Genomic DNA, 25,715 nt, shown 5'->3' with positions numbered 1-25,715 from the left:
CATCCTAAACGTGGCTATTGAACTTCTGTATTGTCCCACTAGTGCAAAGATATTTGCAGCACCTCTGCCTGCACTGCACACTCAAACTCATTGTTACTAAGCCATTATACTAGCAAACACTGAGTGAACCTAGTGGCATCCTAAACATGGCTATTGGACTTCTGTATAGTCCCACTAGTGCAAAGATATTTGCAGCACGTCTGCCTGCATTGCACACTCAAACTCATTGTAGCTAAGCCATTATACTAGCAAACACTGAGTGTACCTAGTGGCATCCTAAACGTGGCTATTGGACTTCTGTTTAGTCCCACTAGTGCAAAGATATTTGCAGCACTTCTGCGTGCATTGCACACTCCAACTCATTATAACTAAGCCATTATACTAGCAAACACTGAGTGAACTTAGTGGCATCCTAAACGTGGCTGTTGGACTGCTGTATAGTCCCAGTAGTGCACAGATATTTGCAGCACGTCTGCCTGCATTGCACACTCCAACTCATTGTTACTAAGCCATTATACTAGCAAACACTGAGTGTACCAAGTGGCATCCTAAACGTGGCTATTGGACTTCTGTATAGTCCCACTAGTGCAAAGATATTTGCAGCACCTCTGCCTGCATTGCACACTCAAACTCATTGTTACTAAGCCATTATACTAGCAAACACTGAGTGAACCTAGTGGCATCCTAAACGTGGCTATTGGACTTCTGTATAGTCCCACTAGTGCAAAGATATTTGCAGCTCCTCTGCCTGCATTGCACACTCCAACTCATTGTTACTAAGCCATTATACTAGCAAACACTGAGTGTACCTAGTGGCATCCTAAACATGGCTATTGGACTTCTGTTTAGTCCCACTAGTGCAAAGATATTTGCAGCACCTATGCCTGCATTGCACACTCCAACTCATTATAACTAAGCCATTATACTAGCAAACACTGAGTGAACTTAGTGGCATCCTAAACGTGGCTGTTTGGACTGCTGTATTGTCCCAGTAAAGCACAGATATTTGCAGCACGTCTGCCTGCATTGCACACTCCAACTCATTATAACTAAGCCATTATACTAGCAAACACTGAGTGTACCTAGTGTCATCCTAAACGTGGCTATTGGACTTCTGTATAGTCCCACTAGTGAAAAGATATTTGCAGCACCTCTGCCTGCATTGCACACTCAAACTCATTGTTACTAAGCCATTATACTAGCAAACACTGAGTGTACCTAGTGGCATCCTAAACGTGGCTATTGGACTTCTGTATAGTCCCACTAGTGCAAAGATATTTGCAGCACCTCTGCCTGCATTGCACACTCAAACTCATTGTTACTAAGCCATTATACTAGCAAACACTGAGTGAACCTAGTGGCATCCTAAACATGGCTATTGGACTTCTGTATAGTCCCACTAGTGCAAAGATATTTGCAGCACCTCTGCCTGCATTGCACACTCAAACTCATTGTAGCTAAGCCATTATACTAGCAAACACTGAGTGTACCTAGTGGCATCCTAAACGTGGCTATTGGACTTCTGTTTAGTCCCACTAGTGCAAAGATATTTGCAGCACCTCTGCCTGCATTGCACACTCAAACTCATTGTTACTAAGCCATTATACTAGCAAACACTGAGTGAACCTAGTGGCATCCTAAACGTGGCTATTGGACTTCTGTATAGTCCCACTAGTGCAAAGATATTTGCAGCACCTCTGCCTGCATTGCAAACTCCAACTCATTGTTACTAAGCCATTATACTAGCAAACACTGAGTGTACCTAGTGGCATCCTAAACGTGGCTATTGGACTTCTGTATAGTCCCACTAGTGCAAAGATATTTGCAGCACCTCTACCTGCATTGCACACTCCAACTCATTGTAGCTAAGCCATTATACTAGCAAACACTGAGTGTACCTAGTGGCATCCTAAACGTGGCTATTGGACTTCTGTTTAGTCCCACTAGTGCAAAGATATTTGCAGCACCTCTGCCTGCATTGCACACTCCAACTCATTATAACTAAGCCATTATACTAGCAAACACTGAGTGAACTTAGTGGCATCCTAAACGTGGCTGTTTGGACTGCTGTATTGTCCCAGTAGAGCACAGATATTTGCAGCACGTCTGCCTGCATTGCACACTCCAACTCATTATAACTAAGCCATTATACTAGCAAACACTGAGTGTACCTAGTGTCATCCTAAACGTGGCTATTGGACTTCTGTTTAGTCCCACTAGTGCAAAGATATTTGCAGCACCTCTGCCTGCATTGCACACTCAAACTCAATGTAGCTAAGCCATTATACTAGCAAACACTGAGTGTACCTAGTGGCATCCTAAACGTGGCTATTGGACTTCTGTTTAGTCCCACTAGTGCAAAGATTTTTGCAGCACCTCTGCCTGCATTGCACACTCCAACTTATTGTTACTAAGCCATTATACTAGCAAACACTGAGTGAACTTAGTGGCATTCTAAACGTGGCTGTTGGACTGCTGTATAGTCCCAGTAGTGCACAGATCTTTGCAGCATGTCTGCCTGCATTGCACACTCCAACTCATTGTTACTAAGTCATTATACTAGCAAACACTGAGTGTACCTAGTGACATCCTAAACGTGGCTATTGGACTTCTGTATAGTCCCACTAGTGCTAAGATATTTGCAGCACCTCTGCCTGCATTGCACACTCAAACTCATTGTTACTAAGCCATTATAGTAGCAAACACTGAGTGAACCTAGTGGCATCCTAAACATGGCTATTGGACTTCTGTATTGTCCCACTAGTGCAATGATATTTGCAGCACCTCTGCCTGCATTGCACACTCCAACTCATTGTTACTAAGCCATTATACTAGCAAACACTGAGTGTACCTAGTGGCATCCTAAACGTGGCTATTGGACTTCTGTATAGTCCCACTAGTGCAAAGATATTTGCAGCACCTCTACCTGCATTGCACACTCCAAATCATTGTAGCTAAGCTATTATACTAGCAAACACTGTGTGTACCTAGTGGTATCCTAAACGTGGCTATTGGACTTCTGTATAGTCCCACTAGTGCAAAGATATTTGCAGCACCTCTGCCTGCATTGCACACTCAAACTCATTGTAGCTAAGCCATTATACTAGCAAACACTGAGTGTACCTAGTGGCATTCTAAACGTGGCTATTGGATTTCTGTTTAGTCCCACTAGTTTAAAGATATTTGCAGCACCTCTGCCTGCATTGCACACTCCAACTTATTGTTACTAAGCCATTATACTAGCAATTTATGCTGCCAGTTTAAGGGCCGTAGTTGCATTGTCAGGGATATTTATTCTTTATTATTCTGCTGTTAATAAAGCTAGACCACCGCTGCAATCAACACCACGTCTCAATTTTTACTACCACATTTTCAGTGCACAATCTTGTCGCAATCAACATGAGTGGCAAAATGACAGATGCTGGTGGAAAGGGGAAGAGGCGTGGTGGAAAAGGAAAAAAAGGGTTTGTCCGTGGGGAAGGTGGCAAAGCTCTATTATCATCTGCTGAAGATAGACCATCTACCAGCAAAAGTAAGATGTCTACTACTTACCGTGGACAATCCGATGTGCTCCTTTTTTTACGGACACGAACAACAGGAACAAAGCTAAATGATGGCCAAAAAAGGAAAATGCTTGAATGGATCTCAAGTGGTCCAACAAGTGCCCTCTCAGCCACTTCAAGTACCGCATCCAAAAAACACCAGTACTCTGAGTTGTCATCCCAATCAAACTTGCTTTCTCCCAGCACTGAAGTCTCCATCAGCCCTGCACAGTATGGTGGAACTGAGATGGCTGAGTCTGCAGAGCTGTTCAGTCACACTATAGCCTGGGAATCAGAGATCTGCTCCCAAGCTACAGTGAGTACAGACCAGGAAATGGTCTGCAGTGATGCCCAGAACCTTTGTGACTCTGATTCAGGCCGTGAGGACCAAGTTTCTGAGCGTAATGTAGACCCTTTGTCACAAACTGTAACACCTGTGGTTATATACAATGAGGAACATACTGATGACGATGAGACCCAGATACCAAATTGGGATGACAACTTAAATATTCGGTCAGGGCAAGAAGAGGCTCGGTCTGAGGGGGAGGGGAGTGCAAACACAACAATTGATGATGAAGTTCTAGATCCCACCTACTGTCAACCCCCAGTCAGGCACTCGAGGAAGTCAACAGAGGCGGTGGAGGAGGATGCAACCGACGACGAAGTTACCTTGTGCCTTCCTGGACAGAGTCGGAGCACTGGTAGCACATCTACAACTGCATCATCAGCCACCACTCTGCCTCTGAGCACTAGTCGGGGGGGCTCAGCAGGTCGCATTCCCTCTAAGCCTTGCCTAGCCTGGTCCTTTTTGACATAGAAAAAGATCGCCCAAATTATGTGATGTGTAAAATTTGTCGTGATTCTGTTAGTAGAGGTCAAAACCTCAGCAGTTTGACAACTTCTTCCATGAATCGTCACATGAATAAATATCATAGGTCCCGGTGGGAAGCTCATCGTGCTGCAATGCGGCTTAGCGGAGCGAACCATCCACGGCCTGCCCCTTCCAGTGCATCCACGCGCTCTTCATCTTCTAGGACTGTGGGGACAGCTGTCACACCTGGTTTTCCACGCACAACTTCCACCACTGTAACCGCAACAGGCAGTTTGCTTGGTAGGTCGTCAGTTGGTTTGGAAGGGGAAACAAGTGAGTGTGTACAGCTCTCTCAGACATCGATAGCACCAACGTTGGATGAAGGCAACATCATGTCTCCGCCTGCACTTTCCTCACAAACCTGCATTTTTCCAGGGACACCCTACTCAACACCGTCTACACACAGCAGCCAGATCTCTGTCCCTCAGATGTGGTCAAATAAAAGGCCATTTCCTGTGACCCATGACAAAGATAAGAGGTTGACTCTATCCCTCTGTAAGCTCTTGGCTACCGAAATGCTGCCTTTCCGCCTAGTGGACACACAGGATTTTAGAGACCTTATGTCTGTCGCTGTGCCCCAGTACCAGATGCCTAGTCGCCACTACTTCTCTAAGAAAGGTGTGCCCGCGCCACACCAGCATGTCGCACACAACATCACCGCTTCCTTGAGAAACTCTGTGTGTGAACGGGTGCATTTCACCACCGATACTTGGACCAGTAAGCATGGACAGGGACGTTACATGTCGCTGACTGGGCACTGGGTAACTATGGTGATAGATGGTAAAGGGTCTGCTGCAAAAGTCTTGCCGTCCCGACGACTTGTGTGTCAATCCTCTGTCTGTCCAAGTTCCGCCACTGCTTCTGCCTCCTCCACCTTGTCTGGGTCCTCCACCTCCGCCCCAAGCCTGCCTGGTCAGGCCACCAGCGTTCTCACTGCGCAGAAGGAATCCCGCATCCCTCATTACTATGCTGGCAGCAGAGCGCAACGGCATCAGGCGGTCTTTAGCTTGACATGTCTTGGGAATAGGAGTCACACAGCTGAGGAGTTGTGGTCAGCTCTGCGGTCCGAGTTTAATAAATGGTTGTCTCCACTCAACCTGCAGCCTGGTAAGGCCATGTACGACAATGCTGCAAACCTGGGTGTGGCCCTTCGGCTGGGCAAGGTGACACACGTGCCTTGTATGGCTCACGTGTTGAACCTTGTTGTCCAGCAATTCTTAACACACTATCCCGGCCTAGATGGCCTTCTGACCAGGGCACGAAAACTGTCTGCTCACTTCCGCCGTTCAACCGCCACAGCTGAGCGACTTGCATCTCTCCAGAAGTCTTTCGGCCTGCCGGTTCATCGCCTGAAATGCGATGTGGCAACACGCTGGAATTCAACTCTCCACATGTTACAGCGACTGTGGCAGCACCGCCGAGCCCTGGTGCAATACGTCATGACGTATAGCCTGGGCCAACGAGATGCAGAGGTGGGGCAGATCACCCTGATGGAGTGGTCTCAGATCAAGGACCTATGCACCCTTCTGCACAGTTTCGACATGGCGACGAATATGTTTAGTGCTGACAATTCCATTATCAGCATGACAATTCCAGTCATTTACATGCTGGAGCACATGCTAAAAACTATTCGGAGTCAGGGGGTGGGACAACAGGAAGGGGAGGAACTACAGGAGGATTCATATGCGTAAGGGACAACAACATCACCAAGATCCAGACGTTCATCATCACCAACGCAGCAGGCATGGGACCATGGGGGACAGGGATCAACAAGGGCGCATAGTAGCAGGCGAAATGTTGAGGAAGGTGCAGGAGAACATGAAGAAATGGAGGACGAACTGTCCATGGACATGGAAGACTCAGCAGATGAGGAAGACCTTGGTCAAATTTCAGTTGAAAGAGGTTGGGGGGAGATGTCAGAGGAAGAAAGAACGGGTAGCACCTCTATGCCACAAACACAGCGTGGACTTGGTCCGCATGGCTGCGCAAGACACATGAGTGCCTTCTTGTTGCACTACCTCCAACATGACCCTCGTATTGTCAAAATTAGAAGTGATGATGACTACTGGATTGACACACTTTTAGATCCCCGGTACAAGTCCAAATTTTGTGACATAATTCCAGCCATAGAAAGGGACGCACGTATGCAGGAGTATCAGCAGAAGCTGTTACTCGATCTTAGCTCGGCTTTTCCACCAAACAACCGTGCAGGTGCAGGGAGTGATTCTCCCAGTTGTAACTTGACAAACATGGGATGGTCTCGTCATCTTCAACAGTCTACCCGTACCAGTAGGACTGTATCTGGTGCTGGTAACAGCAATTTTATGGAATCTTTTCATAATTTTTTTAGACCCTCCTTTGCAAGGCCACCAGAGACAACAAGTCTGACACCTAGTCAACGGCTGGAGAGGATGATACAGGAGTATCTCCAAATGAACATCGATGCCATGACTTTGCAAATGGAGCCTTGCTCATTTTGGGCTTCAAATCTAGAAAAATGGCCAGAGCTATCCAGTTACGCCTTGGAGATTTTGTCGTGTCCAGCTGCCAGCGTTGTCTCTGAACGTGTCTTCAGTGCTGCTGGGTGTGTGCTGACAGATAAGCGCACGCATCTGTCCAGTGACAATGTGGACAGACTAACGTTCATCAAAATAAACAAGTCATGGATCCACCAGGAATTTACTACCCCTGTGTCATCCTGGGGAGAGTAAATGCTTGTGGATTTGGAATGTGCTTGATGCAAATCTAGCTGTGAAGTGTACAACTAGGGCACAAGTGCTGCCACTGAATGGGTGGGTGTGTGTGGGGCACAATTTTTGGAAAAAAAGGGAGACTCCGCTTGGAGTAACCCTTGATTGCTGTGTTTTTTTAAAATGATCCAGGATGAACAGAGCTGGGATCAGGAAAGACTTTGCTACCTACCCCGGTGTCATCCTGGGGACGGTTAAGAATAGCGTATTTTTGAATGTGCTTGATGCAAACCTAAACATCCTGTTTGCAACTAGGTCACAAGTGCTGCCACTGATAAGGTGTCTGTGTGGCCCAATTTTTTGAAAAAAGGGAGACTCCGCTTGGAGTAACCCTTACTTACATTGTTTTTAAAAGGAGCCAAGATGAACAAGTCATGGTTCAGCAAAGACTTTGCTACCTACACCGGTGTCATCCTGGGGACGGTTAAGTATGGCGTATTTTTGAATGTGCTTGATGAAAATCTAGCTGTGAAGTGTACAACTAGGGCACAAGTCCTGCCACTGAATGGGTGTGTGTGTGTGGGGCACAATTTTTGGAAAAAAGGGAGACTCCGCTTGGAGTCACCTTGCGGTGTTTTACATGATTTTACAAGGGCGTGCCATGCCTATATCTGTGTGTCCTCCTCTTTTTCCTTGTCCAGCTGTTTTGTTTTCGCATGAGTATATGTCCTTGTCACTTTCCCATGTGTTTGTGTTGTGTTGTGAGTTGTTTGTCACCTTTTGGACACCTTTGAGGGTGTTTTCTAGGTGTTTTTATGTGTTTGTGAATGCCAGCCATTGTTTCCTATGCAGATCGAGTTCGGTTCGTCGAACGTTCGACGAACCGAACTCGAACGGGACCTCCGTTCGACGAACCGACCTTGAGCCGAACCGGGATTGGTTCGCTCATCTCTACTAGCAATACAAAAAATGCAGCGGGAGCCCATATATATTTTTTTTAATTATTTATTTAAATAACTAAAAACAAAATGGGCTTCCCTGTATTTTGATTGCTGGACATCACAGTGCTGTAAAAATAAATCTTTAAAAAAAATGACGTAGCGCTCCGCGGTATTTTTGATTCTCAGCGCAGATAAAACAGACAGCTATGGTTGCCACCCCCATCTGCCTGTCGTTACCTTGGTTGGCAATCAAAATACATTGAAGCCCATTAATTTTTTCTATTTAAAAAATAGTTAAAAAAAATGACGTTGGGTCCCCCCATTTTTGATAGCCAGCTAGGGTAAAGCAGACGTCTGTAGCCTGAAAACCACAGCTGGCAGCTTTACCGTGGTTGGGGATCCAATGCGGAGGTCCCCCCAGGCTCTTTTTTTATAATTATTTTATAAATATTAATAATTACACAAAAAAAGTAGGGTCCCCCCCAAATTGGATCACCAGCCAAGGTAAAGCGGACAGCTGTGGTCTGGTATTCTCAGGGTGGGAAGGTCCATAGTTATTGGGCCTTCACAGCCTAAAAATAGCAGGCCGCAGGCACCCCAGACGTGGCGCATCCACTAGATGCGCCAATCCTGGCGCTTGACCGCAGCTCATCCTGTGCCCTGGTGCAGTGGCAAACGGGGTAATACATCGGGTTGATACTAACTATAAGGTCACCTGAGATCAAGCCCAGCAGTTTGTGATGTCATGGCGTCTATTAGATACCCAACAGCATAAACTGTCAGTACTAAAAAAAAAAAAAATCGACAAAAGAAATTTATTTGAAAAAGCAGTCCCCAAAACACTTCCTCTTTCACCAATTTATTGTAAGAAAAAAAATAAAGGGGTCCCACGACGACTCTGGACCGTCTAGAATATGGGGGGGAGACACTCAGGGAACGTATCCCCCATTTTCTAGGAGTGCAGACCCTTCATGTGAGGAGTGTGGGTGCAATGAATCTGCACTCACTCTCCCCGGGTCCACAGCAGCAGAGTCCATGTCGTAATGGTTGCTACCAAAGCTGCAATGCCCTGCTCATGAGGTAAGAGCATGCCTAATCAGGAGAACTATTCTACATTTCCAAATATTGGTATTTGCTGATATTATTGCTATTCCACCTACTATATATTGGGGATAGGATCTTGGAGATGGAATACCCCTTTAAGTCCAGTTATCCAGCTGAATGAATACTTAACAACAGAGCTCGCTATTTAGATGTGTTTTCTTGTGGCGTATAACGGACTCTCATTTTTGGTAGTCGTTGAGCAGGGAAACTATAAAAGCAAATCCCTCCATTTGGAAATGTAGTATATAGCTCTCCTGATCAATTATGTTCCTTACCTCATGAGCAGGGCATTGCAGTAATAATAATTTATTCATTTATATAGCGTTATTAATTCCATAGCGCTGTATGTCTTCGGAGTGTGGTAGGAAACCAGAGTACCCAGAGGAAACCCACGCAAACATGGGGAGAACATACAAACTCCTTGCAGATGGTGCCCTTGGTGAGAATTGAACCCAGGACCTCAGTGCTGCAAGACTGCAGTGCTAACCACTGAGCCACCATGCCGCCCACTTAGCTTACAGATGCATAACCACCACTCACTGTGTCTGAACACAGGAAGCTGAGCTGACAGCCGCTCTGTGCATGCGGCAGCGTCTATTGTGAAGGAGAGGGCCGTGGGGGGATCAACGCTGCACAGGTACCGTGGGACACCGGGGAACACCGGTGGGGTTATAGGGGGTGACCTGGTAGGGCCTGGGGAGGAGTTTTCTGTCGCATGTGTCATGGCACATGCGACAGAAATCAGAAGAGTAGGGTGAATGCGGCCGGCGCGCTGCTGTGCGCGCGGCCATCTTGGATTTCTGGGAGGGCATCAGGGGGGTCCTTTGGCGACACCGGGGGACCGGAGGGTACCGGGGAGGAGATTTATCATGTTTGTTCATGCCAGATGGGAGATAAATAATTTTTTACCGACGCTGTCATTTACTGTAACGTGATCATCGGTATACGGTGTATACCTGTGATCACGTGAGCGGGGACCGGAAAAACCGTCCTGAATCATGATCTCCAGGGTCTCAGCTAGCCCTGAAACCCCGGAGATTTTCTGATGCTGGGGGTCGTTAATCACTTATTTCTGCCTGCTGTTTATAAACGGCAGATCAGAATAAGGCTACATTCACACGACCGATCCATTTTTGTGGTCTGCAAAAAACAGTCCATTTTTTTCCACGGGTGCATCCGTGTGGCATCCGTTTCCGTTCCGTAGACGGTCCGTATGTCATCTGTTTGTCATCCGTATGCCTTCCGGTTTTTTTGTGTTCTGCAAAAAAACTGAAGGAGGGAAAATACATAAATTTACCCAGGATCCTTAGCTTCAACCTACATGAGGCGATCACATGTTCACTCCAGTGCCATTTTCTACTGCTTTTCACAGCGTAGAGCGCTCTGGTGATTTTCCTGTGCTTGTACACTTCATATCAGTCTTTTCTGTCATTATAATGGCAGAAAGACACATAATGTCCCACTCTCCTGCATTTTGTAATTTTGCACCCTTTGGTGCCTTTCATGTGGCACTAAGGGGTGCTTAGCTTTGTATTTAGCCAAAAAAATGAAAAAAAAAAATGACGTAGGGTTCCCCCTATTTTTGTAGCCAGCTAGGGTAAAGCAGACGGCTGCAGCCTGCAGACCACAGCTGGCAGCCTCACCTTGGCTGGTAATCCAAAACTGAGGGCACCCCACGCTGTTATTTTAAATTAAATAAATAATTAAAAAAAAACCACGTAGGGGTCCCCCCAAAATTGGATCACCAGCCAAGGTAAAGCAGACAGCTGGGGTCTGATATTCTCAGACTAGGGAGGTCCATGTTTATTGGACTCTCCCCAGCCTAAAAATAGCAGGCCGCAGCCGCCCCAGAAGTGGCGCATCCATTAGATGCGCCAATCCTGGTGCTTCGCCCCAGCTCATCCCGTGCCCTGGTGTGGTGACAAATGGGGTAATATATGGGGTTAATACCAGATGTGTAATGTCACCTGCACCAAGCCCTGGGGTTGGTGAGGTCAGGCATCTATCAGATACCCGACATCACCAACCCAGTCAGTAATAAAAAAAAATAGACGACAAACACATTTTTATTTGAAAAAACACTCCCCAATACATTCCCTTTTTAATTAATTTATTAGAAAGAAAAACAAATCCAGGTCTGGTGTAATCCAAGGGGTTGCCATGACGATCCATACTGTCCCAGTCAATGAAGAGCAGGATGTTCCCCATTGGCTGGGAGAGCAGTGCAGTGACCTGAGCTAACATCAATGGGTCAGCCCAGGTCACTGCAGGGGATGACAAGTGCTGCTGTCAGCGAGGTACATTACCTGCGCTGATCTCCTGCACTGCTGACAGCACCTGTCACTGAGTTTAATGACCGCCGCCTTCACAGCCAAGTATCGCGAGAGGCCCGTGACGTCACCGCTAGTCAGTCTCGGGTCGGAAGCGAGAGAAGGTGATGTGACAAGCGGCGGCCATGGAGGACAGTGACAGCGCTGAGGTTGGGACTTCATCACCGCAGGTAAGCCGAGCGGGACCATGTGTGCAGAGTGCCAGGAGGACATCAGTGTCATGGACTGAATGGCTGGGGACGTGTGTGTGTGTGTGTGAGTGTGTGTGTACATGCCGCGTGCAGGTTACCAGCTTCTGGCATGCTGCCAGTGATGGTTCCTACACACTGTAGCTGTAAAAAGCCCTGCTTTTTGCTGCTAGAACCGTTCTCAAACGTATCTAGAACTATCGAGCTTTAGCAAAAAGCTCGAGTTCTAGTGCGATCTAGAACAGCCCCCAATATCACTCGAGCCGCGAACTGGAGAACCTCGAACCGCGAACCGCGCTCAACTCTATTTATGTCTAAAACTGACTTTATGGTATTCTACATACTTACAAACAGCCTGCCCTCACCTTTGCCCATCCTTAACATGTCTGCCACTGCTGCACTGTGTGTGCGCGCGCTGCCCGAGTCACCTCCTCTCCCCCAATGCCTCCTGGCTTCCTATCGGATCTGCTCACTGCGCGCATGTGCTGTGGGATTTCCAGGACGCCGGGCGCCGCGGTGGGCGATGGGGAGACTGGACGGCGTGCGCCGCTATACACAGGTTCAGTACATTTACAGTCCATAAATAGTGCCTTCCTCACTGTACCTGCACCTCCTGGATGAAGCCTGCGGCGAAACGCGTTGGGGTGTAGGGCAGTGTGGCCGTGAGACTTATGGCAACAGCGGGTCTGTATACTCTGGTAATACATGCATGGTGATTATTGACTTGTGAGGTTTACTGCATTGACCCCACTGATTAATGGGCTATTTGAGTGAAGTCACTCAGCCCAGATATCTTCCCATATGTAACTATAATATTGACAGTGGGATCACTGCAATTGTACAGCATGGGTCGGATCACGTGCTTCAAGGAACTTGGTTAAATCTGTTATCCTGATCTCTATGATTGTGCAAGCTAGTAGCATGATACCTAATTGTATGGATTATTTGTTTGGGGGAATTAACTTTTACGCATATTGCTATCATGGATATGATGTATCATAAACTTTATATATGGACATGGCTAAATCTGCTATATTTATGATTGTATAATTCTGCAGCATGGTATTTAACCATATGGATTATTTATTCGGGTGAATTGATTCTTACCCCTACTGTATTAATGGATATGATGTACTATGAAGTATACACATGAGAGCTTTGTATAATTGTACACCTATATTGTAATCAGGTTATTTTGTGATACCATGATATCAACTGTAATGTGATAACCTTGCATACCTGCCCAGCCATATAATATAGATTAACATTGTAAGATTGACCACACTGCCCTGGTTAGCTTTTATGCACTTTTTTGCACATAATTTTAATTAACACTGTCTGATTAACTGTGTTCTCAATTACATTGAATATAAATAAAGATTTGTTATATAACCTTTTCTATATATGTGTGGTTGTCTAATCTCTAGACCCGATACATCTAATAGTGACCAGCGGTCATTTACAAGTCAAGTTGAATAATGTAGACTTATAACTGATGTGTGCAGAAAACTACTATCTTTGTTGTTTAACTTCTCAGATAGGCTACTTTCACACATCCGATTTGAGCAGTGCGGCTCAATCCGGCTGTGAAACCTATGCAACGGATGCGGCGAAAACACCGCATCCTTTGCATAAGTTTTTACATGCAGCCCGTCCGTTTTTTTCTGGTTGCGGCATGCTACTGAGCATGCGCAGTGGAAGAAACCGCATGCGGCGGCCGGATGCGTTTTTTTCCACATCGCGCCGCATCCGGCGTCAATAGGCATGCATTGAAAAATGGACCGCAGCGGCCGGATGTGGCGCGATGCGGTTTTTTTGCCGGAGCAAAAAACGTTGCAGGCAACGTTCCATCCGGCCGCGGCATCGGCTAAATCTGCCGCATGTGGCAAAAACCGGACCGAACGCAAGCCCATGCGGCATAATACAGCACTAATGTAAGTCTATGCAAAAAAACCCGCAACCGGCGGCAAAAAAAACGGTTGTGGTTTTTCTGCAGAGCGCCGTATTGTGCCGCAGAGCAAAAACCGGATGTGGGAAAGTAGCCATAGCAAGATCAACTCTAATATCCACAAGAAAGAGGAAAAATGGAGGGAATGTGGCCTTTGTTAACATAATGTTTACCACCATAGCCTTATGCACAAACGTGTTACATATGTAATGAAAATAAAACTTACCATAGTAGTTTTCATCATTTGGTTTTCCAAAGCCTAGAAATGTAATTAAGAAAAACATTTTAATAAATCACAGAATTTGAGCAACTGGATGTGAGTCAGAAAGCTTGGGTGTAAAGGTACCGTCACACTAAGCAACGCTCCAGCGATCCCACCAGCAACCTGGGCTGCTGGTGAGCTGTCACAAAGGCAGATCTCACTAGCAACCAGTGACCAGCGTCCAGCCAGCAGCGACGCGTGGAAGCGATGCTGCGCTTGGTAACTAAGGTAAATATCGGGTAACCAACCCGATATTTACCTTGGTTACCAGCGCACACTGCTTAGCGCTGGCTCCCTGCACTCCTAGCCAGAGTACACATCAGGTTACTTACCCGATATGTAGTCTGGCTATGTGTGCAGGGAGCAGGGAGCCGGCACTCACCGCGTGAGAGTGGCGGACGCTGGTAACGAAGGTAAATATTGGGTAACCAAGGAAAGGGCTCCTTCGTTACCCAATATTTACATTGGTTACCAGCGTCTGCAGAAGCCGGCTCCCTGCTCACTGCACATTCAGTTGTTGCTCTCTCGCTTTCACACACAGCGGTTTGTGCTTCACAGCGGGAGAGCAACAACTAAAAAATGGTCCAGGGCATTCAGCAACAACCAGCGACCTCCCAGCAGGGGCCAGGTTGTTGCTGGTTTGTTGCTGGATGTCACACACAACAACATCGTTAGCAACATCGCTGTTACGTCACAAAAGTCGTGCCTCAGCAGCGATGTTGCTAGCGATGTTGCTTAATGTGACGGTACCTTTATTCTCGTCCTTGGTAGGCAAAGTATCTTTAGAAAGGGAAGTACTTTAAATGTAAGAACAGTTAAAAGAAATAACACACTTTTGGTTCAGTCCTTGTGTTTAGATTGTGCTTTACAATAATGGCTAAAATATTTGCCTGAACCCTTGTGTCACTATTGGTTTAAGATAAGTTAACCACTTTGAATGTAGACCCTGCCTATGAGTTGAATTGCTGGGTTTTGCCATCTAAAGAGTCTCAGGCAAGCAGATGTTGTGTCTGCAACAGTTAGGAAAGTAGCCGTCACCCCACTCACCTTGAATACGTGTTTTGTGGTGCATATTTTATCAATTTTAACAAGTACTAATCCTTTTTAATTCTACGTTAGTTTACTGTCGAGAACTAGGTTAGTGCCTATTAGAAATGCCACTTCAATTTTTTTTTAGAATACACAGAACAATTTGACCATTACTTTATTTTTACTTGTTTTCTATGGTAGTACTTACACTATTCTTTAGAAGCAATAAAAACAAAACTGCACATGCTAATCGAATATCAGTAATGCCCTGGAGCAATCAGTTAACAACACAAGCTTTTCTTCCATCTTTAAGAATATCTTCCTACAACTTTGAGTTTGTAATAACACTTACGCAAGCCCCAAACAACCAGTCCTCCTATAATAATAAACACTTCCGACCTTTAGGAATGTTCCTGATAGTACGTAGCTACAGGCTCACTGCACGCTGTCTCAGACTCACCCGCCCCTGAGGATCTACTTGTCACATCTCTGAGGTGCCTTACACCATGATCCTTCTATCTTTATCTCTTTGTGTCTCTCTTTGTTGTCATTCCCTATCCTGATTACACAGCCTACCAATGTGCTTTTAGAGCATATTTATAAATTGATTTTGTAATTTGATAATTATAATTGCTTTAATTCTTAGGTGCCTCTTTAAATTCTATTAATGCTCAATAGTGTAATCTGAATTCTGGCTTCTTAGCCTCTTGTATATATCTATCAATTGTGATAATAACAAGCAAGTGAATAAAAGGAGCGATAGAGTGGCTTTTATTAGCTTATATTTAAATTTAATAAACTTACCATTGGGTTTTATGTAATCTGCAAAATTCATAAAGAAAACATGTTAATATATGCCAGAATTTCAATAACTGATAAGACGGACAAAGTTTTGGTTGTACTCTCATTCTTCATAGTCATAAACTGCAGACAGTGCGATAGTGGTTTTTTTAACCCCAATCAGTTGACGCCTCTATGCCAGGAAATGAAAAATAACTACACATGTTAACTATTAAAAAACAGAGAAAAATTGGAATCTATTGCAAAACAGTTCGAATTTAATAAATGACAAAAGGTATTAGAGAAATAAATAATAAATATCAGAAAAGATTGTTACAAATGCGACAAAATTTTGGCATGAAGTTAAATAGACATAAGATTATAGATAATCATTGAGCAATTACATATCATATAGTAAAAGTGCAAGACAGCCAATGGCAAATGTAAACAGACACATATAACATAGTTCAATTGGATTACATACTAAAAAGTAATCTTTGTACAAAGTATTAAAGGAGAAAAAGTGCCAATTATGCAAGACAAAAAGCTTGGGGTTCCCCGTAGGAAGGGTAATGCCTGGTTGGGCAATTTCTCAAAATGAAGTATATCTGTTCGAGAAGAGCATTTTTTTCATTGACGGCGTTCCAGCCGCTACCCATGCGCAGTGTTGGTTAAGATACAGCGATGATGTATTTATTTTGTGGCAGGGTAAAACGGAGCAGCTTTCTCAGTTCATGGATAATGTGAAACGCATGTTACCCTTCATAGGGGGACCACAGGCCTTTCGTCTTGCACTATTGGCACTTTATCTCCTTTAAAACTTTGCAAAAAGGTTACTTTTTAGTATGTAATCCAATCGAGCTATATTATATGTGTCTGTTTAGTTTTGCCATTGGCTGTCTTGCACTTTTACTAGATGATATGTAACTGCTCATTGATAATCTGTAGTCTTATGTCTATTTAGCTTTGTGACAATAGTTTGTGTCTCTCTTTCTTGTCATTCCCTATCCTCAATTACACAGCCCAAAAATGTGCTTTTAGAACATATTTTTCGATTGATTTAGTAATTTAGCAATTATAATTACTTTAATTCATATGTGCTCCTTTAAATCTGTTAGTGCTCAATGGTTTAATCTGAATTCTGGCTGCTTAACCTCATGTATATTTCTATCAATTGTGATAACAACAAACAAGTAAACAAAAGAAGCGATAGAGTGGCTTTTGTCATTTTATTGGTAAACTAGCTGTAGTACCCGGGTGTTGCCCGGGATAGTAACTGTCTCTCTGTCTCTCTCCCAGTCTTTGTCTGTGTGTCACTGTCTGTCTGTCTCTTTCCTTGTCTGTCTGTTTCTATCTCTCTGTATTTGCATCAGTCTATCTGTCTCAATCTCTGTATCTGTCTGTCTCTCTCTCTGTCTCTTTGCCCGGCTGTCTCTTTGCCCGGCTGTCTCTTTACCCGGCTGTCTCTTTCCCGGGCTCTCTTTTTGGGCTGTTTCTTTCCTGGGCTGTCTCTTTCCTGGGCTGTCTCTTTCCCGGGCTGTCTCTTTCCCGAGCTGTCTCTTTCCCGGGCTGTCTTTTTCCCGGGCTGTCTCTTTCCTGGTCTGTCTCTTTCCAGGGCTGTCTATTTCCAGGGCTGTCTCTTTGGGCATCGGTCTCTTTACCCGGCTGTCTTTTGGGCGTCTGTCTCTTTGCCCGGCTGCATCTTTTCAGGGCTGTCTCTTTCCTGGATTGTCTCTTTCCAGGGCTGTCTCTTTCCCGAGCTGTCTCTTTCCTGGGCTGTCTCTTTCCCGGCCTGTCTTTTTCCTGGGCTGTCTCTTTCCCGGTCTGTCTCTTTCCAGGGCTGTCTATTTCCAGGGCTGTCTCTTTGGGCATCTGTCTCTTTGCCCGGCTGCATCTTTTCAGGGCTGTCTCTTTCCCGGATTGTCACTTTCCAGGGCTGTCTCTTTCCTGGGCTGTCTCTTTCCCGGGCTGTCTCTTTCCCGGGCTGTCTTTTTCCCGGGCTGTCTCTTTCCCGGTCTGTCTCTTTCCAGGGCTGTCTATTTCCAGGGCTGTCTCTTTGGGCATCTGTCTCTTTACCCGGCTGTCTTTTAGGCGTCTGTCTCTTTGCCCGGCTGCATCTTTTCAGGGCTGTCTCTTTCCCGGATTGTCACTTTCCAGGGCTGTCTCTTTCCCGGGCTGTCTCTTTCCAGGGCTGTCTCTTTCCAGGGCTGTCTCTTTCCACGGCTGTTTATTTCCAGGGCTGTCTCTTTGCCCAGCTGTCTCTTTGCCCGGCTGTCTCTTTGCCCAGCTGTCTCTTTGCAGGGCTGTCTCTTTGCTGGGCTGTCTCTTTTCCAGGACTGTCTCTTTCCAGGGCTGTCTCTTTCCAGGGCTGTCTCTTTGCCCGGCTGTCTCTTTGGGTTAAATTTTCCCGCCCAAACATAGTCTATGACGTTCCCTGAGTCACATGGATTGTCTGTGCAAAATTTCGTGATTGTAAATGCGACGGTGCGGATTCCTTAAGCGGACATACACACATACACACATGCATACACACATACACACATGCATACACACATACACTAAGCTTTATATATTAGATTTAATAAACTTACCATCGGGTTTTATGTAATCTGCTAAATTAATAAAGAAAAACATGTTAATACAACAGAATTTCAATAACTGATAAGAGGTAAAAAGTTTTGGCTTTACTCTCATTCTTCATAGTCATAAATAGCAGACAGGTCACATTGATACTAAGTTTGTTTTTAACCCCGATCAGTTGACACCACTTTGCCAGGAGAAGGAAAATAACTGCACATGCTAACTATTGTATATATCAATAATCCACTAAACCAATCAACTTCTCTTCCACGTAAACCAAAGATCTTCCATCAATTTACCTTTACAATATCATTTGTCCATAGGCAACCAGTCGTCATATAAAGCTAAAATTAGTGGGGTCTTTCAGGTGCACAAGAGAGTTACTGTGTCCTGACAAGCAGTCTCACATTCATCAGCCCCTGAGGAGCTAACTTCAAGACACCACTGAGGAGCTCTATCTGCATCATCCTCCTAACTGATGCTTTCTTTCAAGCAGCTAGAAGACCTTCTGTTGTCATCAAGCCCAACACACTATCTGGCATTTGTTCACAGTCCACCAACAATAAATTCAGTAGGAACATATGATTATTATTATTATTATTATTATTATTATTACTATGCTCGTTTACTAAGTTTAGCAAGATTTGAATAATGTAGACTTCTGACTGAAGCGTGCAGAAAACTGCAATCTTGGTTGTTTAACTTCTCAGAGACAGTAGCAATATTAACTCTAATAACAACAAGGAGGATTAAAAATGGAGAGAATGTGGCCTTTGTTACCATGTTGTTTCCCCCATAGCCTTATGCACAATTGTGTTATATTTACAATGAAAATGAAACTTACCATAGGACTTTTCATTATTGTGTTTTCCATCACCTAGAAATTGAATTGAGAAAAATATTTTAATAAATCACAGATTTTAAGTAACTAGATGTGAGTCAGAAAGCTTGGGTGTTATTCTCGTCCTTGCTAGGCAAAGTATCTTTAGAAAGTGAAGAACATTAAATGCAAGAACAGTGAAAACAATTACACACTTCTTGATTCAGTCCTGGTGTTTATATTGGGCTTTACGATAATGGCTAAAATATTTTGCCTGAACCCTTGTGTCACTATTGGTTTAAGATAAGTTAACCACTTTGAATGTAGACCCTGCCTATGAGATGAGTTGCTGGGTTTTGCCATCTAAAGAGTCTCAGGCAAGCAGATGTTGTGTCTGCAACATTTAAGAAAGTAGCCGTCACCCCACTCCCCTAGAATATGTGTTTTGTAGTGCATATTTTATCAATTTTAACAAGTACTAATCCTTTTTAATTCTACGTTAGTCTACTGTCGAGACCTAGGTTAGTGCCTATTAGAAATACCACTTCAATTTATTTTTAGAATACACAGAACAATTTGACCATTACTTTATTTTTACATGTTTTCTATGGTAGTACTTACACTATTCTTTAGAAGCAATAAAAACAAAACTGCACATGCTAATCGAGTATCAGTAATGCCCTGGAGCAATCAGTTAACAACACAAGCTTTTCTTCCATCTTTAAGAATATCTTCCTACAACTTTGAGTTTGTAATAACACTTATGCAAGCCCCAAACAACCAGTCCTCCTATAATAATAAACACTTCAGACCTTTAGGAATGTTCCTGATAGTACGTAGCTACAGGCTCACTGCACGCTGTCTCAGACTCACCCGCCCCTGAGGATCTACTTGTCACATCTCTGAGGTGCATTACACCATGATCCTTCTATCTTTATCTATTTGTGTCTCACTTTGTTGTCATTCCCTATCCTGATTACACAGCCTACCAATGTGCTTTTAGAGCATATTTATAAATTGATTTTGTAATTTGCTAATTATAATTGCTTTAATTCGTAGGTACCTCTTTAAATTCTATTAATGCTCAGTAGTGTAATCTGAATTCTGGCTTCTTAGCCTCTTGTATATATCTATCAATTGTGATAATAACAAGCAAGTGAATAAAAGGAGCGATAGAGTGGCTTTTATTAGCTTAGATTTAAATTTAATAAACTTACCATTGGGTTTTATGTAATCTGCAAAATTCATTAAGAAAAACATGTTAATATATGCCAGAATTTCAATAACTGATAAGACGGACAAAGTTTTGGTTGTACTCTCATTCTTCATAGTCATAAACTGCAGACAATGCGATAGTATTTTTTTTAACCCCAATCAGTTGACGCCTCTATGCCAGGAAATGAAAAATAACTACACATGTTAACTATTAAAAAACAAAGAAAAATTGGAATCTATTGCAAAACAGTTCGAATTTAATAAATGAAAAAAGGTATTAGAGAAATAAATAATAAATATCAGAAAAGATTGTTACAAATGCGACAAAATTTTGGCATGAAGTTAAATAGACATAAGATTATAGATAATCATGGAGCAATTACATATATAGTAAAAGTGCAAGACAGCCGATGGCAAATGTAAACAGACACATATAACATAGTTCAATTGGATTACATACTAAAAAGTAATCTTTGTACAAAGTATTAAAGGAGAAAAAGTGCCAATTGTGCAAGACAAAAAGCTTGGGGTTCCCCATAGGAAGGGTAATGCCTGGTTGGGCAATTTCTCAAAATGAAGTATATCTGTTCGAGAAGAGCATTTTTTTCATTGACGGCATTCCGGCCGCTACCCATGCGCAGTGTTGGTTAAGATTAGTGTTGAGCGAGTATGCTTGTCACTACTCGGTACTCGCACGAGTATCACTGTACTCGGGCTACTCGGCGGGGACCGAGTAATCTCGCGATACTCGTGCTGTACTCATGGTCTTCATCCCTGCATGTTGGCGCTCTTTTGAGAGCCAGCCCTCATGCAGGGATTGGCTGGCAGACCACTGCAATGCCACAGCCCTGTTAGTTGTGGAATTGCAGTGATTGACCGGCCTGCACAGCGTGACCGAGCCTTTATACCGGCGGGCGTGCTGTGCTCTGCACACAGCCATCCAGACAGTCAGTGCAGGGAGAGTGTTGCTGCTTCAGGGAAAGGTTTGCGGCCCTTTATAGTTATTTCCGTAGCAGGGCTGCAAACAGTGTGACCAGAAGTCCTTCTCAGGACTATTGTAGTTGTATACAGGCAGGCAGGGTATATAGCCATTCCTAGTGGTGACCGTATACCAGCCTTCATCATATCTGGGGCTGGTGTACACAGTCTAAAACAGTCCTGATAGTGTCAGACTTCTCAGTAATTGTCGCTCCTAAAAAGCTGTTAGGTTCTTAGTGCGTCCGTGCGTGCATTTAAAAACCGCACGTGTGTGCCTGTCGGTGGCAGCGTACAGGTGCACGTTTTGCACAAACTAGTATATAACGCACAAGTCTAGTGAATAATACACGTCAGTCAGCAGTGTCTGATAGTGTCAAACTTCTCAGTAATTGTCGCTCCTAAAAACCTGTTAGGTTCTTAGTGCGTCCGTGCTTGCATTTAAAAACCGCACGTGTGTGCCTGTCGGTGGCAGCGTACAGGTGCACTTGTGTGCGTTTTGCACAAACTTGGATATAACGCACAAGTCTAGTGAATACACGTCAGCACAGCATTGCAAAATGCGCAAGGGCGTTGGCAGCGAACAAGGAAGTGGACGTGATGGTGGTGCAGGCAGAGGCCGACGTCGTGGGAAAGCTCTAATTTCGCCACAACAAAGGGCCACATCTACTCGCTCGCACGTCCTGACCCAAATTCTTGGGGACCGCAGCAGTACACCGCTCTTGAACCAAGACCAGTGTCAACAGGTTGTTAGTTGGATAGCGGATAATGCTTTCAGTCAGATTGGCACCACCACAAACACTCTGTCTTCAACACGGTCAAGTGTCAGTAGCCGTGATACTGCACCGCACATTTCAGAACCTGATCCTCCTTCCTACCACAAGGCTGAGTACACGTCCACGGACATTACTGATCCCACACTTGGACACTCGGAAGAGCTGTTCACGTTTCCATTCGCACATTCTGGCCTCTCGCCAGCTCCTGTTGAAGTGGGTCATGAGGAGATCGTATGTGCAGATGCCCAAATATTTGAGCAGCCACATTCTCACGAAGTTGGCAACGTGTCTCAACAAGGGATGGACAATGATGAGACACAATTGTCAGGAAGTCAGGAGGAGGAGCAGGGTGCAGAAGAGGAAGACGACGTGGTGGATGATCCAGTAACTGACCCAACCTGGCAGGAGGATATGCAGAGCGAGGACAGCAGTGCACAGGGGGAGGGAGGCGTAGCATCCCAACAGGCAGTAAGAAGCAGGGTGGTGGCCCCAGGCCGAAGTCAGGCAACCGTTCCCCGGAACAACAACACGACACAAGGTGCCTGTACAAATGTTAGGTCTTCCCGAGTCTGGCAGTTTTTTAAGTTGGCTCTAGATGATTCTAAAAAGGCCATTTGCAACATCTGCCATGCCAGCATCAGCAGGGGTACCAAAACTAGCAGCCTGACCACCACCAGCATGATCAGGCACATGTCAGCCAAGCACCCGACTTTGTGGGATGTACAACAGAGTCGAGGAGCAGTGCTTGCTGATGTCACTGCTACATCTTCGCTTGTTGTGCATGCGAGCCAATCCCTTGTCCATGCTGCCTGCGAACAAGCCTCCTCCGGCCCTGCACCTGCAGTTGCCTACGCAGAAATAACACCATCATCAAGCACGTCCTTGTCCCAGCGCAGCGTTCAGTATCCATTCAGCAAACCTTTAAACGCAGGCGCAAATACACTGCCAACGCCCCACATGCCACAGTTCTAAATGCTAACATTTCGCGACTGCTTGCGCTGGAAATGTTGCCTTTTAGGCTGGTGGAGACAGAAGCATTCCGCGACCTGATGGCGGCAGCTGTCCCACGTTACTCGGTCCCCAGCCGCCACTATTTCTCCCGGTGTGCCGTCCCCGCATTGCATAACCACGTGTCACAAAACATCACACGTGCCCTGAACAACGCTGTTTCACCCAAAGTCCACCTAACCACAGACACGTGGACAAGTGCTTGTGGGCAAGGCCGCTACATCTCGTTGACGGCACACTGGGTTAATATTGTGGAAGCTGGGACCCAGTCTGAGCGAGGGACGGAACACGTCCTTCCCACACCAAGATTTGCAGGCCCTACCTCAGTCAGGGTTTCACCCACACTCTACAGCTCCGGAATGTCATGCTCCTCAGCCTCCTCCTCCTCCTGCGCATCCTCATCCACTGTACCCTCCACACCAGTCCCAAGCTGGAAGCACTGCAGCACTGCCTCGGCGAAGCGGCAACAGGCTGTGCTGAAGCTAATCTGCATAGGTGACAAACCCCACAATGCAGAAGAGGTGTGGAAAGCTCTGAAACAGCAGGCAGATCACTGGCTCACACCTCTGAACCTAAAGCCAGGAAAGGTCGTGTGTGACAATGGCCGGAACCTGGTGGCGGCTTTGAGGCGAGGCCAGCTGACACATGTTCCATGCGTGGCCCATGTGCTCAACCTCATGGTTCAGCGGTTTCTAAAGTCATACCCAGAGCTGTCTGATCTGCTGGTAAAAGTTCGCCGCCTGTCTGCACATTTTCGAAAGTCACCTACTGCTTCAGCCGGCCTTGCCAGCTTTCAGCGCCGTTTGCATCTTCCGGCTCACAGACTGGTGTGTGATGTCCCCACGCGTTGGAATTCAAATCTGCACATGTTGGTCAGGATATGTGAGCAGAAGAGGGCAGTTGTTGAGTACCTGCATCACCTAAGCCGTCGGGAAATGGGTCAAACTCCACACATAACACCTGAGGAGTGGAGATGGATGTCCGACCTATGTACCATCCTCCAAAACTTTGAGGACTCCACCAAGATGGCGAGTGGTGATGACGCCATTATTAGCGTCACCATACCGCTTCTCTGCCTTCTAAAAGGGTCTCTGCTCATAAACAAACATGATGCATTGCAGGCGGAGCGCGATGAGTTGGAGCAAGAAACAGTAGTGGGTGTGGGTGATAACACACAGCCCAGCCTCGTCTCATCACAACGTGCAGTGGAGGACTATGACGAGGAGGAGGATGAAGACATGGAGCAACTCTCCGGCCAAATTGAGGATATGACATGCAAACCAGTCATATCCTCGGTTCAGCATGGCTGGCCAGAGGACAGGGTAGATGAGGAGGAGGAGGAGGAGGAGGAGTAGGAGGACAGCATGTTCAGTCATCGTTTTGGTCAGGATACTGATGTAATGGCTGTTAAGAGTCTGGTGCACATGGCTGACTTTATGGTAAGCTGCCTGTCTCGTGACCCTCGCGTTAAGAACATCTTGGCCGACAATCATTACTGGTTTGTAACACTGTTAGACCCACGCTACAAGGAGAACTTTATGTCTCTTATTCCCAAGGCGGAGAGGTCAGCCAAAATGCAGCAGTTCCGGAAGGCCATAGTCACGGAAGTAGGCAAAGCATTCCCATCACAAAACGCTAGCGGCATAGGTCAGGAATCAGTGGACAACCAAGGCGTACAGCCAAGAGGGGCACAAGTCCAAACCGCCAGAGGTAGGGGAACAGTCTTTTAGATGTGGGACAGTTTTCTCAGTCCCTCACGTACCACAGCTCCTGAGGTGCGGCGTAGTGCCACAAGAAATCCTAAGTTTGCCCAGATGCTCAAGGAGTACCTTGCAGATCGAACAACTGTACTCCGACATTCCTCTGTGCCTTACAATTATTGGGTATCCAAGGTGGACACGTGGCATAAATTGGCTCTCTACGCCTTGGAAGTCCTGTCCTGCCCTGCCGCTAGCGTTTTGTCAGAGCGTGTTTTTAGTGCCTCAGGTGGAATCATTACAGATAAACGCACCCGCCTGTCAACTGAAAATGCTGACAGGCTGACTCTGATCAAGATGAACAAGGGTTGGATTGGGCCAGACTTCACCACACCACCAGCAAATGAGAATGGAATTTAAAGTTTGTAACGGGAATTTGCCATGTACCTCCACTCACCCATGGGTACACACTTCTGGACTTTGGATAATCGCTGGACTGCTCCTCCTTCTCCTCATGCGCCACCATGATGACCGTTACAATAGTTAGGCCGTTGTTTCAGGTATACCCCCAGTGGTAAATTTTTTCGCCCATTCTTTCAGAATGGACATTACAACGACAGGAGACCCGCTCCTTTGCAATGGGAACAATGTTTTGAGGCCCTCATGCACATCTCTATCCAGGGACAATGTGGAGCCTCACAATTTTTGGCTGCCCTGCCAAAGGGCTATACTACAATAGACCCACTTCCTTACAATGGGCACTTCAGGTTTACAGACCATCATGCACGTCTCTATCCAGGGACAATGTGGAGCCTCCCAATTTTTGGCTGCCCTGCCCAAGGGCTATACTACAATAGACCCACTTCCTTACAATGGGCACTTCAGGTTTACAGGCCCTCATGCACGTCTCTATCCAGGGACAATGTGGAGCCTCCCAATTTTTGGCTGCCCTGCCAAAG

General features: G+C 45.5%; 1 protein-coding gene across 1 annotated transcript in view; it reads right to left on the bottom strand.

The window, feature by feature from the left end:
* The window catches only part of LOC142312631 (scavenger receptor cysteine-rich domain-containing protein DMBT1-like), a 660,637-nt gene that overhangs the window by 458,934 nt on the left and 175,988 nt on the right, over positions 1 to 25,715 (bottom strand). Inside the window, exon 6 of the mRNA XM_075351627.1 lies at positions 11,992 to 12,002. Within this exon, the coding sequence (XP_075207742.1) occupies positions 11,992 to 12,002 (11 nt within the window). The remainder of the gene's footprint in view (positions 1 to 11,991; positions 12,003 to 25,715) is intronic.

Source organism: Anomaloglossus baeobatrachus, chromosome 5, assembly GCF_048569485.1.
Source record: "Anomaloglossus baeobatrachus isolate aAnoBae1 chromosome 5, aAnoBae1.hap1, whole genome shotgun sequence".
Classification (NCBI taxonomy): domain Eukaryota; kingdom Metazoa; phylum Chordata; class Amphibia; order Anura; family Aromobatidae; genus Anomaloglossus; species Anomaloglossus baeobatrachus.
This window is presented reverse-complemented; position numbering and strand designations above follow the sequence as displayed.